At 46.4% G+C, this 14,940-nt stretch overlaps 1 protein-coding gene across 4 annotated transcripts in view; it reads right to left on the reverse strand.

Annotated features, from left to right (window-relative positions):
* The window catches only part of PAK5 (p21 (RAC1) activated kinase 5), a 261,295-nt gene extending 246,556 nt beyond the window's left edge, over positions 1-14,739 (reverse strand). For 2 of the 4 annotated variants that reach the window (XM_029593519.1, XM_029593512.1), the window contains exon 1: positions 7,840-7,913. In XM_029593519.1, coding sequence (XP_029449379.1) covers positions 7,840-7,897 — 58 coding nt within the window. In that variant the 5' untranslated portion in view covers positions 7,898-7,913. Of the gene's footprint in view, positions 1-7,839; positions 7,918-14,542 lie in introns of those variants that run through there. The other 2 variants (XM_029593513.1, XM_029593518.1) reach the window with 2 other exon arrangements.
* Positions 14,740-14,940: the final 201 nt, after the last annotated feature.

Consider the following 14,940-nt stretch of genomic DNA (forward strand, 5'->3'; position numbering starts at 1 on the left):
CTAAAACCAAAAAATAAAGACAAGAAATATTTGTACTGTATTAAATCTTTAATACTTATGCTGCTACAATAAAACTGATTTGATTACCTCACAAAAAGTGTAAGCAACTGTTCCCTTAAAACTAATTAATTCATATCATAAAGTTATCAGATTAAACTATTTTAATCAATTGTAGTTATCCACATGAGATATTCCTACAATATCTCACTCATGAGATTCGTTGAATCATATTTCTGTTACAGCAACAATATCTAGAGATGCCTCCTCCATTATAGCATGCAAGTCTAGAATTTTATTATCTAGGTCAGTGTCATTTTTGCTTCTTTCCTTTCAGGTAGTCCTCCTTCCCTTATCTTCCCTTTGGCTATCCTTAACTCTGGGCTCTTTTGTCATCCCTATTCTTTAGGGCTAGACTTGTGAGACACACTTTTGTATTTTTCACCACTAACTATGTTTGAGCGTAACAACTCAAAATTAATCAGCTGCCATTTACTACCTCCTTCATCTTGTTTAAATTCCTGTCAATGTTTGATCTGAACTGTTCAGCTAGTTTCTCTTGCAAAAAGATGCAAGCCATCCCTCCATTATAATTTTGTATCATTCTGCATATTGACCTGGCTTCAAGAAAACCCAGTTGGGCAATCATGTATTAAAACCTCTTGTGCAACATTGCCTACCCTTCCTCCTACCATAAACAGGTAATACCCTGGAAATGCTGCTGCTCTTGCCCATTGCCTATGAACCTCCCCTAATTTCTTAAACTCTTCTTTTACTACCTTACCTGACTCATTCTAACCAGATAATTTGTGTCCATGACATCAACCTTCTTTTCCCTTCTTCACCAGAAGTCCTAACAGTGTAAAACTGCTAGCTGAGGATCCTGGTAGATATTTGATCATCTTGGCTCTATTCAGTCATGTGCCCAAGTCAATTCTTCTTATGATCGAGGTAACTACAAGAACTATGATACTGTTTTCGGTTTTTTTATCTCACTATGCTCAAGGTATCTTTTGTGGTGAATCTCCTCCTTAATATCTATATCCACATCAGATATCTATATGGGCATATCTTCTGCAGCTAAAACTAGTATCACATGGGGATATATCTCTGATTCACAAGTCTAATCTTAACATTACCCACTACAATCCATCTATTCTTAGTCCTACTGATCCTTTGCAGGAGTGGCGGTGGATTTGATCAAGCCTCTTTGAGCAGAACCAAATCCATCCTCAGTGCAGACATCTAGATAAAGATGGGGCTATATTAAAGCTGTTAAAAATCAGAAGGTGGACCCCTGTTCCAAGGTAGGGTTAGAGCTACCAAAGAGAGAATGAACCCTCTGAGGTCTTCTACTGTCGGAGGGCAAGGCCAGGTGAATCAGCAGTTGAAAGAAGACTTCGCCCTGGAAGCTCGTGGTCTCCCCAGGAGGAGCCTGTAGAGACCTGGCTGCTGGGACTTAGGAGACTCACTGAAGACTGAAGATAGGTCTGGATGCAGGCGCCTCCTGCAGGTCGGGGATTCCAGATGGCTGGTGCTCCAGCAGGTCGTAGTCAGTCCAGGAGTAGAAGCTGAAGAATGGTCCGCAGCCGGTCCATAGGTCGATTCCGGGAGAGCGGTCGTAAGCCGGTCCAGGAGCAAATCAGGAGAGTGGTCCAAAGCCAGTCCAGGGATAAGCCAGGAGAAGGGTCCGAAGCCGGTCCAAGGCCGAGCCAAGAGGAGAATGGTAGTCGGTCCAAAGGTCAGAAGCCAACAATAAGTCCAACAAGGGAGGAGAGCAGGAGCGGGACAACGAACAGGAACGAAACCAGGAACGAAGGCACTGGAACAAACCAACAAGAAGCCTCAATACCAAGGCAAGGTCTGGGGAGCAGACCTTGCCTTAAATACTCAAGAAGAGGGATGAGTCTGCAGGAAAGAGCCACAACAATGTCCTGTCGTGGCCCCTTTAAATCAAATCTTCAGCTGTGCGAGCGGCTCTAACAAACTGCAGTGGGAGGAGTCAGCCCGGCCAAGCAAGAACCATGCGGCCGGGCTCAACAGCGGCAGCGGCCGCGCAGGAAGCGACTGAGAGGGCTGCCTGCACCCGTAGGGGCCCCGGAAGAGGCCTGCCCGTTCTTGGCCCTGGTCGCGGACCACCGCGGCCAGCAGCCATGACCGCCGCAGCGTCTGAGGTGTTCCATTGCCTCAGGTAAGGAGCCGGCCCCGGTCGCAGCCATAAAAGTACCCCCTCCATTAGGCCTCCCCCTAGAAGGCTTAGGTTTCCCTGGGTGTTCAGAGTGAAAGTTCTTGAGAAGAGACTTGTCCAGGACGTTTTTAGCAGGCTGCCAAGAATTCTCTTCAGGTCCGAATCCTTCCCATGCTAGGAGGTATTCCCATGTGTTACCTCATTTCCGGATATCAAGGACTTCCCGCACTTGATATATAGTCTCCTCCTTTGCCCTGGGTTGGGGAACTTCGGAAACCTTCCGAGTAGGCCAAGTGAGGATTAAAGGCTTCAGGAGCGACATGAGGAAGGAGTTATGGATCCGCAATGTAGCCGGCAAGCGAAGTTGGTAAGTCACAGGACCAAGCTTGCGCAGCACCGGAAAAGGCCCAATATAATGTGGGGCCAATTGCATGGAAGGAACTCTCAACTGGATGTGCCTAGTACTAAGCCATACTTTCTCTCCCGGATGGAACCATGGAGCTGGTCGTTGATGTTTGTCGGCAAATGTCTTGGCGGTGTGAGCCGCTTTACAGAGCATGTGTTGAGTATGAATCCAAAGCTGCCGCAACTGTACTGCAGTAAGCTCGGCTGCCAGTGATGGCACCGGCAAGGGCAAAAGCAATGGCGGCCTAGGTTGTTGTCCAAATACAATCTGGAATGGGGAGGCCCCCGTTGACGTACAGGAATGTGAATTATGCGAGAACTCAGCCCACGAGAGAAGTGACGCCCAGTTGTCCTGACGGAAATTGACATACATCTGAAGAAATTGCTTTAACGTACAAATTGTATGTTCTGCCTGACCGTTTGCTTGTGGATGAAACGCCGTGGTATAGTCCAGAGAGATGTGAAACGTCTTACAGAGATTGAGCCAATAATGGGCCGAGAACTTAGGTCTGCGATCTGATGCAATGTGTTGTGGAAGCCCATGGAGGCGGAAGATATGGAGCTTGAATAGTTGAGCCAAGCGAGGAGCGGACGAGAGGGAGGGTAGTGGGATATAGTGGGCCACTTTGGAAAATCAATCCACTACTACCCAAATTACTGTGTTGCCCTCTGATGGCGGAAGATCCACAATAAAGTCTGTGGAAATATGTGTCCAAGGCTTCCTGGGAATAGGTAACAGCTGTAAAAGTCCCCAAGTCTTCCCAGTAGGAATTTTATGTTGTGCACAGGTCGGGCAAGAATCCACATATGCTCGAATATCCTTGCGCATCTCTGGCCACCAATAATATTGCTGAAGGAGTGTTTGCGTCCAAGCTCGTCCTGGATGTCTGGCTAACTGCGAATAGTGCCCCCAAGCTAGTACTTTATTACGCAGTCTCTTAGGCACCATTGATTTCCCGGGTGGGATGGTAAATGTCGCAGAGAGGGTGATGCAAGCTGGGTCTATAATGTGTTGAATAGGTTCATCGATGTCTTCTGCAGAGAAGGATCGAGATAAGGCATCTGCCTTAATATTCTTGTTCGCAGGTCTATATCATAGTTCAAAGTTGAAACATGTGAAAAAGAGCGCCCATCACAATTGATGTGGGTTCAAACATTGTGCTTGTTGGAGGTACACCAGGTTCTTATGGTCCGTGTAAACTGTTATACGGTGTTGAGCTCCCTCCAACCACTGCCGCCATTCTTCAAATGCTAGAGATCTAGGCGTCATAGTGGATAACACATTGAAATTGTCGGTTCAGTGTGCTGCGGCAGTCAAAAAAGCAAACAGAATGTTGGGAATTATTAGAAAGGGAATGGTGAATAAAACTGAAAATGACATAATGCCTCTGTATCGCTCCTTGGTGAGACCGCACCTTGAATATTGTGTATAATTCTGGTCGCCGCATCTCAAAAAAGATATAATTGCGATGGAGAAGGTACAGAGAAGGGCTACCAAAATGATAAGGGGAATGGAACAGCTCCCCTATGAGGAAAGACTAAAGAGGTTAGGACTTTTCAGCTTGAAGAAGAGACGGCTGAGGGGGGATATGATAGAGATGTTTAAAATCATGAGAGGTCTAGAACGGGTAGATGTGAATCGGTTATTTACTCTTTCGGATAATAGAAAGACTAGGGGGCACTCCATGAAGTTAGCATGGGGCACATTTAAAACTAATCGGAGAAAGTTCTTTTTTACTCAATGCACAATTAAACTCTGGAATTTGTTGCCAGAGGATGTGGTTAGTGCAGTTAGTATAGCTGTGTTTAAAAAAGGATTGGATAAGTTCTTGGAGGAGAAGTCCATTACCTGCTATTAAGTTCACTTAGAGAATAGCCACTGCCATTAGAATGGTAACATGGAATAGACTTAGCTTTTGGGTACTTGCCAGGTTCTTATGGCCTGGATTGGCCACTGTTGGAAACAGGATGCTGGGCTTGATGGACCCTTGGTCTGACCCAGTATGGCATTTTCTTATGTTCTTATGGCAAGGAGTTCTTTATTGCCGATGGAATAATTGCGTTCAGCTGATGAAAATTTCTTAGAAAAATAGGAGCAAGGATGAGAGACTCCAGTAAAGTCATTCTGGCTTAAGATAGCTCCTACCCCTTCAGCTGATGCATCCACCTCTACTACAAATGGACGACTGGAGTCAGGGTGCCGAAGACAAGGTTTTTTGAGAAAAGAGTTCTTGAGTGCAAGGAACGCTTCTTCAGCTTCTACAGGCCAGGAATTAATGTTTGCCCCTTTGCGAGTATGAACTGTGAGAGGTGTAGCCAACTTGGAGAAATTCTGAATAAAACTATGATTGTAGTTAGCAAAACCAAGGAAACGCTGGAGTGCCTGTAACCCATTAGGTTGGGGGCCATTCTTGAATACATTTCAATTTGGAGGGATCCATCTGGAAGCCTTGTTTGGAGATGAGGATGCCATGGATTCTAATATCCGTTGCTGCTCCATGACTTACTGTGCTAGTCCAGGAATGGCCTGGCGAGCTGAAGCCTCTGCCGGGTCAATGGCCTTGGTATTCTGTTACGAATCAGAAGGTGGACCCCTGTTCCGAGGGAGGGTTAGAGTTACCAAAGAGAGAATGAACCCTCTGAAGTCTTCTACCGTCGGAGGGCAAGGCCAGGTGAATCAGCAATTGAAAGAAGACTTCACCCTGGAAGCTCGTGGTCTCCCCAGGACGCGCCTATAGAGACCCGGCCGCTGGGACTTAAGAGACTCACTGAAGACTGAAGATAGGTCTGGATGCAGGCGCCTCCTGCAGGTCAGGGATTCCAGATGGCTGGCGCCTCCAGCAGGTCGTAGTCAGTCCAGGAATAGAAGCTGAAGAATGGTCCACAGCCAGTCCAAAGGTCGATTCCGGAAGAGGGATCGTAAGCCGGTCCAGGAGCAAATCAGGAGAGTGGTCCGAAGCCAGTCCAGGGATAAGCCAGGAGAAGGGTCTGAAGCCGGTCCAAAGTCGAGCCAAGAGGAGAACGGAAGTCGGTCCAAAGGTCAGAAGCCAAGAATCAGTCCAACGAGGGAGGAGAGCAAGAGCGGGATGAAGAACAGGAACGAAACCAGGAACGAAGGCACTGGAACAAACCAACAAGAAGCTTCAATACCAAGGCAAGTTCTGAGGAGCAGACCTTGCCTTAAATACTCAAGAAGAAGGAGGAGTCTGCAGGAAGGAGCCACGACAATTTCCTGTCGTGGCCCCTTTAAATCAAATCTTCAGCTGCGCGCACAGCTCTAACAAACTGCAGTGGAAGGAGTCAGCCTAGCCAAGCAGGAACCATGTGGCCGGGCTCAACAGCGGCAGCGGCCACGCAGGGAGCAACTGACAGGGCTGCCTACACCCACAGGGGCCCCAGAAGAGGACCGCGGTGGCCTGCCCGTTCTTGGCCCCGGTCGCGGACAACCGCGGCTGGCAGCCATGACCGCCACAATGTCTGAGGCGTCCGTCGCCTCAGGTAAGGAGCCGATCCTGGTCGCGGACCGCCGCGACCGGCAGCCATAACAAAAGCCTCCAGAAGGTTTCTCTAAATAAAGACGAAAGCCCCACAAGTATTTCTATAAAGAGTTTTATAAAGTAATAAGGCTTTTCAAATATTTTCCTGGTTTTCCTATCCCATTGCAAATCAGCATAGCCTACTTGAGGCCTTACCTCTGCCCCCACACGCTTCACCATCTAACCAGAACCAAATTCAGGAAGACCTCCAAAAAAGCATTTCTTCCAGTCAAGCTGAATTACATTAGGTAATCTTTAAGAAAGATTAATGTATATGGAGGAGATGGGGAGTTCAGAGGTTAAGTGGCCATATCATGTTATCGTACTCCCACCCCTCCAATTAATCGCCTTTCATTTAAAACATACTAACATATAAGAAAGGTGTTATATTTGTGAATAAAATAGACTCCTAAGAATAAACCCATTATGATCAATAGCAGATCTTGGTGCAACACCTACTGCACTGCTAAGACTCCCTCATCTGTGCACTCCTGTTCAAAACATCTCCTTGTTAACTGGCCCTTGACACCTCTTTAGAAATATGTTTGAGTGCTTGAACACACCATGTATCCACTTGAAGAAGAGTCACAGAAAAGCGCACTTCTTACCTAGAAGAATCTGTATGAGAAAATTTGCAACTAGGAGGTTGGAACCGTAAGCTAAAAAGGAGTTGCACCAGAAACAAAATGAACATATGACTATGGTACAACTTCCTGAAAAGCCATTTTTTCTTCAGTCTGGGGCTAACTTTCCTCTGGACAGCTATTCCCTGAAAACAAAGATCATACATGCTCCTACAGAGGTTTTTAAAAAATCCAACAAGAAAATCTTTATACTAACCAGTGTTAAAGCCGGCATGGCAACAGTTTTAATGCTGGTGTCACCTAGAGCTTTATTGTCTGATGTACTAAGCTCATCACATCCAGAATATGGCAGCATTGTCATAGCCTTATTAGAGAGAGCATGGCCACAATAAGCATATCATGTTTCCCTATGCTAACTGGCCAAAAGCGAAAGGGCCAGTTAATGAGGGGAAACCTCTCCCCACCCTTATCCCTGGCAAACTGAAAATAGGTCTCTGAGCTTGAAAACCCCAACACAACCTGAAACCAATTCAAGTCTTTGTGGTCCCTCCAAAACATCATCCTCCTCTCCCCATCCCAGAACCAATAGTTCCCACACCTACACACCCCCTGGATCTAAGAAGGGCCTTCAAGGGCCCTGTAACTCCCTACCTGGATCTAGGAAGAACCTTTGTGGCCTATGAATCCACCTGTCAACTCTCCTGCATCTAAAAAGGGCTTCCAGGTTTGCAAACCCGAGTAAAAACCTTCGTAAGGAAGTTCATTCTTTAAGCTTTGCGTGCCCAGGAATATTAAATCATACCTGGACCTGAATGATTTCTGCCCAGTATTATAGGCTGTGGTAATCACAGGCCTCGATTGCTATAACATGATATATTTGGGCCTTTCAGCTTCTACCATGAAAGCGTTGCAAGTCATCCAGAATTCAGAAGCGTGACTTCTCATGGGCTCCAGCCATTATGACCATCTTGTTTGTGCTCCACTAACTTCCGATTAAATGGCAAGTTAGGTTTAAGGTTCTATCTTTAGTCCATAAAGTGCTAAATAGTGAAACACCACACTGCATTAGTTCAATGCTAAAACATTACAGGCCTGACAGAAGATTTAAGGTCCATCAGCTGTTGCTTACCTGATGCACCTATAATCAATATAGTAAGGCTCGCTGAGTCTAGAGAAAGTCTGTTCATGGTGGCCGTGGCTGGCTCTACACTTTGGAACCAGTTGCCCGAGGTCCTCTGCAAGGAACCTTGTTTTAAGAAATATAAGAAGGGTATGAAAACATTCCTATTTGAAAAGGCACATGAAATCTTTTTACAGCTATTAGGTCACTGGATTTTGCAGTGACATTTTATAATCTGTTGGTGCCAGCTAGTGGGGTGAGATGTTCCAATTAATGTGTTTATATTTAAAATCCCAGGTTGGGGTATATAAAATGATGAAATGGGATTTCTCTATTGTTTAAGGGTCATGCCTTCCAAATTTGTTTGGTGGGTTCAGTATACTGTCATGCAGATGGCGAAGTGGACCTTTATGGTGACAGCAGGATTAGATGGTTGACTCCATTTTCATTTTTCACTGACTGGATAGGGAGGTCACCCCTAAACTCCCCTCCATGAGCTCTTGAGCCCCTGCTTCAACCCAATACTGGCAGGAAAAATGTATCGGATACAGAGTTCCAAAATTCAACTCTATTAATTTTATTCTCTGGATTAACCAGCCAGCAAACTATAGACAGGGACGTGAAGCACAATTACATTTGAGCACTGAATGATTCAGAAATTCTTAGGTTTTCAACAGTCAGCATTACACAGAATATCCCAAATTACTTAGAAACATAATGATATATTCCTCCTACGCCATATCTTCCTTGGACAATTTATTTTTCTTAACCCAACCTGGATGGCTGGTATATACCTTGACAGTTTGCCTTCTTAGTGCCAAATATCTCAAGCCTTTTAGGAGACAAGTGTTCCCTATCAGCATGCCCATACCAACATTCACATCCAATTGGGAGCAAATGCAGTTCCCAAATACGTAAGATTATTCACACTTCAGTGGTCACCTCCAGTTCTCCTCCTCCCAGTGCGGTTTCCCCTGACCACTGCACATCAAGGGACACTCTGGGGCACTCCTCCTGGGCTCCTAGTCTCTCCATTTCACCACTTTACTTTATATTGTCCTGTTTTTCAGCATCTAAGGGGTCTGGGCATTTTGGGGGTCCCCCGCCCCCGGCTCTATCCCCATCTTTTTTGTGGACTGTAGCTCCGAGATATACATTTCCCCCTGAGCATGTGACTGGGGTCATTGCCTCTCCCTAAGAGGACTGATGAAGAGGGGTCTTTCAGATTCCCTGGTGGATTGTGCCCAAGGAGAGTGGAAGTTTTGGAAAGTGTTGAATTTCTGGACATTTTGGACCAGTTTCTGAGAGAAGAGCAAACCCATGCTTTCTTGAAAGGCTGAGTCCTACCTTTGTGTCCAGATAACAGCAGAGGAATCAACCTGTGGACTTACTGCTGTTTTCAAGAGACCTTGGGTAAGAGATTGTTGGAGTTATCTGTTTTGAAGAGTTTTCAGAGCAAGGAATTTTTTTTGTCATCTCACCCTTTGCCTTATGCTGGTGGCTACAGAGGATTACGCTTCCCTCCAGGGGGAAGACATTTTTTAACTAGACACTGGTTCAGTTGGGAGAAGAACAACTTCGGGTTGTACCTTGGATAAAGAGACTCGTGCTTTCAGGATTATGATTTTCCTGATGTTATTTTTAATTTTTTCTGATTCTGTGGTTTATTATCATCTGCCTCCTAAGTGGAAGTCCCTCCTGCCCGTGAGTACCACTGACCAGTGACAAAGAAGAGTGGGGGTGAAGGTGACATTTTGATGATTCTATCCACGACTGCACCAGGGGCCCAGGAGGTAGAACCTCCCCTCACTGGATGAACCCCAGTGTTTCCAGGGACTCTTGTGAGGTGTGAAAGAGGAGGACAGATCTGGGATATAGAAGAGCTTCCTGGGGATCTCCAAAATTTTATGCACCCCATGAAGGGGTGGGGACAAATGAATTAAGGAAAATTCAAGTTTCAATTTGCAAAGGAAAGCCATGTCCAGCTTGGAAATCAGATAAGAAAGCTATCAGGTGGGCCCAAACTTTTGATTAAAAATCTGAGTATGACACAGTTAAGCTTAATGTCTTTATCATGCATTGCTGGTAGAACAGAGGGCAATTTTCATATTTCCTGTTGGGCCTGCAGGCCCACAGAGTTTCCCTTTGAAAATCTTGCAGCAGGCTGGTGCAGCAGCGTTTGTTTACCCAGCATACTTTGCAGAGGCAAGGTGTATGAGTGGTGGGTGGGTTCCAAATGAAATCCTCACAAATACTTTATCTAATCTCTCCTAACCCTAGTCCTGGCACTTCCCTCTTTCCCTGCATGTGGGATTCAAAGGAGTTCTAAGTCAACTGCACAATAGTGATGTTCACCATAAATGCCACGTTTAGGGAAACCCCCAAACGTGTCCTGGTAACTCCACAGCCAGCTGGCTTTTCAGGACATCTGTTGCGATCCCCCCTGCTGCTGCGCTGCAGGAGGTCTCTTACCTTCCTCCAGAGGCCGCTCTGAAGCCAGGGCCTCGCCTGCGCATCATCCAGGACTTGCTCCAGGGCCTGAGAGGCCTAGCTGTGCCGGTGGCTTGCAGCCTCAGTGTTTGGACTTCCTGTTGGGCGACGCCCTTCCCTAGGGGCTGGCCCGCAGCTCTCTACCCTAGTTATAGGACCAGCGGTGGGCGGTCCTGGCAAGCTCCTCCCAGGGAGTTGCCCTCTACCTCCAGTATTTAAGGACTTTCTGTTCACTGTGTCTTTGCCTCTGGATCGGGCTCTACAGTAGTCTGTAACCCTTCCGATCCAGGTCATCCGTGACTACGACTCCTGCTTGTCGTCAGCCTGCCTTGTCTCCGGTCCGTGACTCTGACTCCTGCTTGTCTTCTGCCTGCCTTGACTCCGGTCCGTGCCTCTGACTCCTGCTTGTCTTCAGCCTGCCTTGACTCTGGTCTGTGACTCCGACTCCTGCTTGTCTTCAGCCTGCCTTGACTCCGGTCCGTGACTCCGACTCCTGCTTGTCTTCAGCCTGCCTTGACTCCGGTCCGTGACTCCGACTCCTGCTTGTCTTCAGCCTGCCTTGACTCCGGTCTGTGACTCCGACTCCTGCTTGTCTTCAGCCTGCCTTGACTCCGGTCCGTGACTCCGACTCCTGCTTGTCTTCGGCCTGCGGATCAGGTCCTACAGTCGTCTGTATACTTGCTGATCCAGGTCTTCCGTGATCACTTATGCTTTGATGGATCCCTGTCCAGTGTCTCTGCCTAGATGTTTGCTCCTGTGCCTGCCAGCCGTAAGGGCTTCGGATGTGAGTATCCCAGCATCGGAGTTCCTGTTCGCCTGGGTCTTCCCCGCGCCCTCCTTCTCAGCGTGGTCCGCGACCAGCCTTCCTAGGCTGTGTAGGGCGCGTCTGGGACAGGGTGGTCCGCGACTCAGTCCCACGGGTGGGCTGAGTAGGGCGCCCTGATGGACAGTGCAATGTTCCCGTCCAGCCTTGTCTTCAGTGTCTGCTTCAGCCTTTGTCCGGATGTCTACCTGTCTCTGCCTTGACCTGGTTCCTGAGCCTTCTGTCCTGTTGGGCCCTGGAGTGGCCAACAGGAGGGATTCGTCCCAGGGGCTCTTGAGCTTCTGCCAGCCGAGGGGGCTTCGGATGTGAGTATCCCAGCATCGGAGTTCCTGCTCGCCTGGGCCTTTCCTGTGTCTCGCTTCAGCCCTTGACCTGATGTCTCCGTCTTGCTTCAGCCTGCTTCTGCCCCGTTTGATGTCTTCTGTTTAAGGACTCTGTCTGCCCTCACCTCTGTCCGGCCTGCTGCCCATTGCCGTTCCCTGCGGCGGGTCCGAAAGGGCCGGGAACAGTCGGAGGACCGTTCATTAGTCAACTTCCCCGTGTTGGCTACCATGGGCATGCCGGTCCGGCTGAGGGCCGGACTTCCTGCTTCTGTTCCTGCCTGCCTGGCTCACCATGCCTGCTCAGCTCACCTCCCACGGTGTGGCCTTGGGCTCCTCCTGGGGTCCTGCCGTGGCCCAAGGGCTCACCACCCGTCCGAGACGACCGCGCCCGCGCGCGCTCGTAACAACATCAACAATGAATATGTATGAAATAAAATCGGCATACACTGAAGACCAGCAACAGATGCAGATTTGTCCCATACATATTCATTATGCATATCTTGAAAACTCGTCTGGCTGTGGAAGCACCAAGACAAGTTTGGGAAGTCATCCTCTAATACAACTGGAAATGCATCTCAAACTCACCTGAGGGGCGCCCAGTTGCCTAGCGGCAGCATTGCATGCTGTCAAGCAGGAAGCCTGGGTGCAGTTCCCAGACATGGCTCCTGCTCACCTGGCGGCAAAGGCTGGGGACACTGCAGACCCCAACGTTCACATCAACCAAGGATGGAAGAGTCCGGGGTCATCGCTCAAGAGTGACTTCTCACTACTACCGCCCCTTCCTCCTCCTTCTTTCGTACCAGGAATTTTATAGACCTTAAGATTAAACTATTGTCTAAGCTTCCTCCCCTTCCTCCTCCTTCTTTTGTACCTGCAATTTTATAGACCTAAAGATTAAGCTATGATCTAAGCTTGCTACATTCGTTCCTATGTTAAACTGTGTTATGTTACACTTAACTATGTTACTATTTATTATGTTAATCGTATGCTTTTGCTCTCTACTCTCCCACCCTGTAAATCCCCTGTTCATTGTAACTTTATCTTCCTAGTTAATCGGTTACCCCTTGTTTCAATGTAAACCGGTACGATAAGACACTAGTCTTGAGTATCGGTATTTATTTATTTATTTATTTTTAATTTTTATATACCGAACTTGGTATATCAAAAGTATGTTAAATAAATAAATAAATAAATACATACATACTCAAGGGTGACTAGGTATGCATTTGTATTGGGTTCTAGAGTGACCCGTGGTTTAGCCTCTCGACTAGGAGGATGAGGGAATAAAAGTGGAAAGAAAACTCCAGTTAGCTGCAAGTTAAGGTTCATAATACAATAGGTCCAACTGAAGGAGACTTTGAGCTTGACAAATTTAAAAATAATAATAATCCAGGCAGAAAACACCAGACCACAATACAAAAAAAACAAACAAACCCAAAAACAACCTTATCTGAGGGAAAGGACTATAGTGCATACTAAATTGTATTTATTTCACTGAAGCAACTCAACAAAAGTATGTTGCAAAGGCTTCATATTATTCTAAAGTCACTCTTATCAACAAGGTTAGCATTATCATCCACTGATTTTATTGGCAGTACTCCCAGATTCTCTGTCTCCGCTTTCTGTCTCTCTTTAAATTGCTGTTCTTTGATTGGACTTTTACACCGCATTTAATACTACAATTAGAACTGATTTCATTGCTGAATTCTGAACATTTTTGAAATATCATTTTCATTAAACAGATCGTCTCCTTTATTATTTCTGGAGCGAGTTCTCTGCTACTGAATCAGGAGACATGGGTTTCTTTAATTAAAAAAAAAAATCATTCTCATTGTAACATACAGTTTCATCGTTCATCAACACTGATTCTCTTCCTGCCCTTTGTGTTAGGCAGTGGCACTCGGCCTGAGGGTCTGGTGTCACATGTGACAGTTTAGGACCCTCACTGTGGCACTTCTGCACAACTGAACAAAACAAAACACACAATAGAATAGAATGAATGCTTACAGGTTACAATGTAAAGATAGCAACATGAAAACGTGCCACTTTGATCTCTTCTAAAGCCGCTCACTAAGTGACAATACAGTGTAAAGAAAACGTGATTTTATGTTCTGCTTGGATGTGTTTGTAATTGTATATTTTACTAAATGCACATTAAGGCATGTTTATGCCTATGAATGTTAATACTATTTTATACTAAGTTTAAACCATAACACATCTGAAATATTGTGCTCCTAAAATTTTTTTACAAGTTTATTATTATTCAGAACAAAATGTGCAGGCTTTGTTTAACAACTTTTCACTTCATAGGGAAGCCTGGCTGAGAGTATGCATGATTTAGAACTAACTCCCAGGATTATTCCTGCTGGAACTGGTGCCCCCATGATCAGTAGCCTGGTGAAATACATTTCAGCTCAGACAAGATTTCCCAGAAGACATCGCTTAGCAAATGTGTGTGAAAATGCACCACATGTTCAGATTTTACTAATCATGAGCTGCATTTCATTTTTCCCATTACAAAATGATTTCACTTCAGTTCCATCTGTTTAACAATTTACAGTACATTGCAATATAATGCAACGAGAGTATGTAGTCTAATAGCAAACACACACACACACACAATCCAAGAACTGCCATTAATTAGCTCTTCCACAGAGTACCACACTTTTACTTGAATGCACTTGCCATTATTAAATGCTCTCCCAAACCTTGCTTCTACAGATAAAAGTAATGCAGGTGGCTAAAAAAAAATATCAAATATTAATTGTCTTTTACCAGCATCCTCAATATGTGTCTGGAATGGTTTCTAACCAGATTTCCTATTGCTTGCCATCTCCTAGGAAACCCAGAAAATTATGCACTGTCTGTGCGGAAGAGCTTCTGTTCACATCAGTGTATGTCTGAGCTCCAGGCTTATGCGCGCGCACATACATACAGACTCAAGATGCTCTTGCTCCTGACTCTATTTCCACCTCCTAGAGGCAGCCATTCTGGCCAGGAATCACCATCAGACCAAGGGAAGCCAGGGAACTCAGCTCCATCCACTCTGCATTTATTAGAGACGGGCATCCCCTACCTTACTGCTTGATTGTCAGGAAAGCTGTGGCATCTCGGCTGTGCACAGGCTGCCTGCCGTTAGAGCGCTCAGAGTGCCATGTTACTGCTCTCCCGGGTGCAGTGTGGAGGCAGGCAGAGCACTTTACATCCGGGCTGTCACACACAGTACAAAAAGGTACCAACAAAGGTTTTCTGACAGCACAACCATCCTGGCGGCTGGCGGCAGGGGGTGGGGGAAAGAGCACAATATCAGGTTGCCTCTGATTGGCTATGATATCGGGCTGCTGATTGGCTGAACTCCAGTACCTACCCAGCCTTTTCATTGGTCTGGAAGACTGTTTCTAGAATAGGCTGCTTGCTCTCAAACTCTGCAGGAAAAGAGGCATGTGTGCTGAAAAAGGTAAAGTGAATACAAGA

The sequence above is a fragment of the Rhinatrema bivittatum genome, chromosome 3, assembly GCF_901001135.1.
Source record: "Rhinatrema bivittatum chromosome 3, aRhiBiv1.1, whole genome shotgun sequence".
NCBI classification, from domain to species: domain Eukaryota; kingdom Metazoa; phylum Chordata; class Amphibia; order Gymnophiona; family Rhinatrematidae; genus Rhinatrema; species Rhinatrema bivittatum.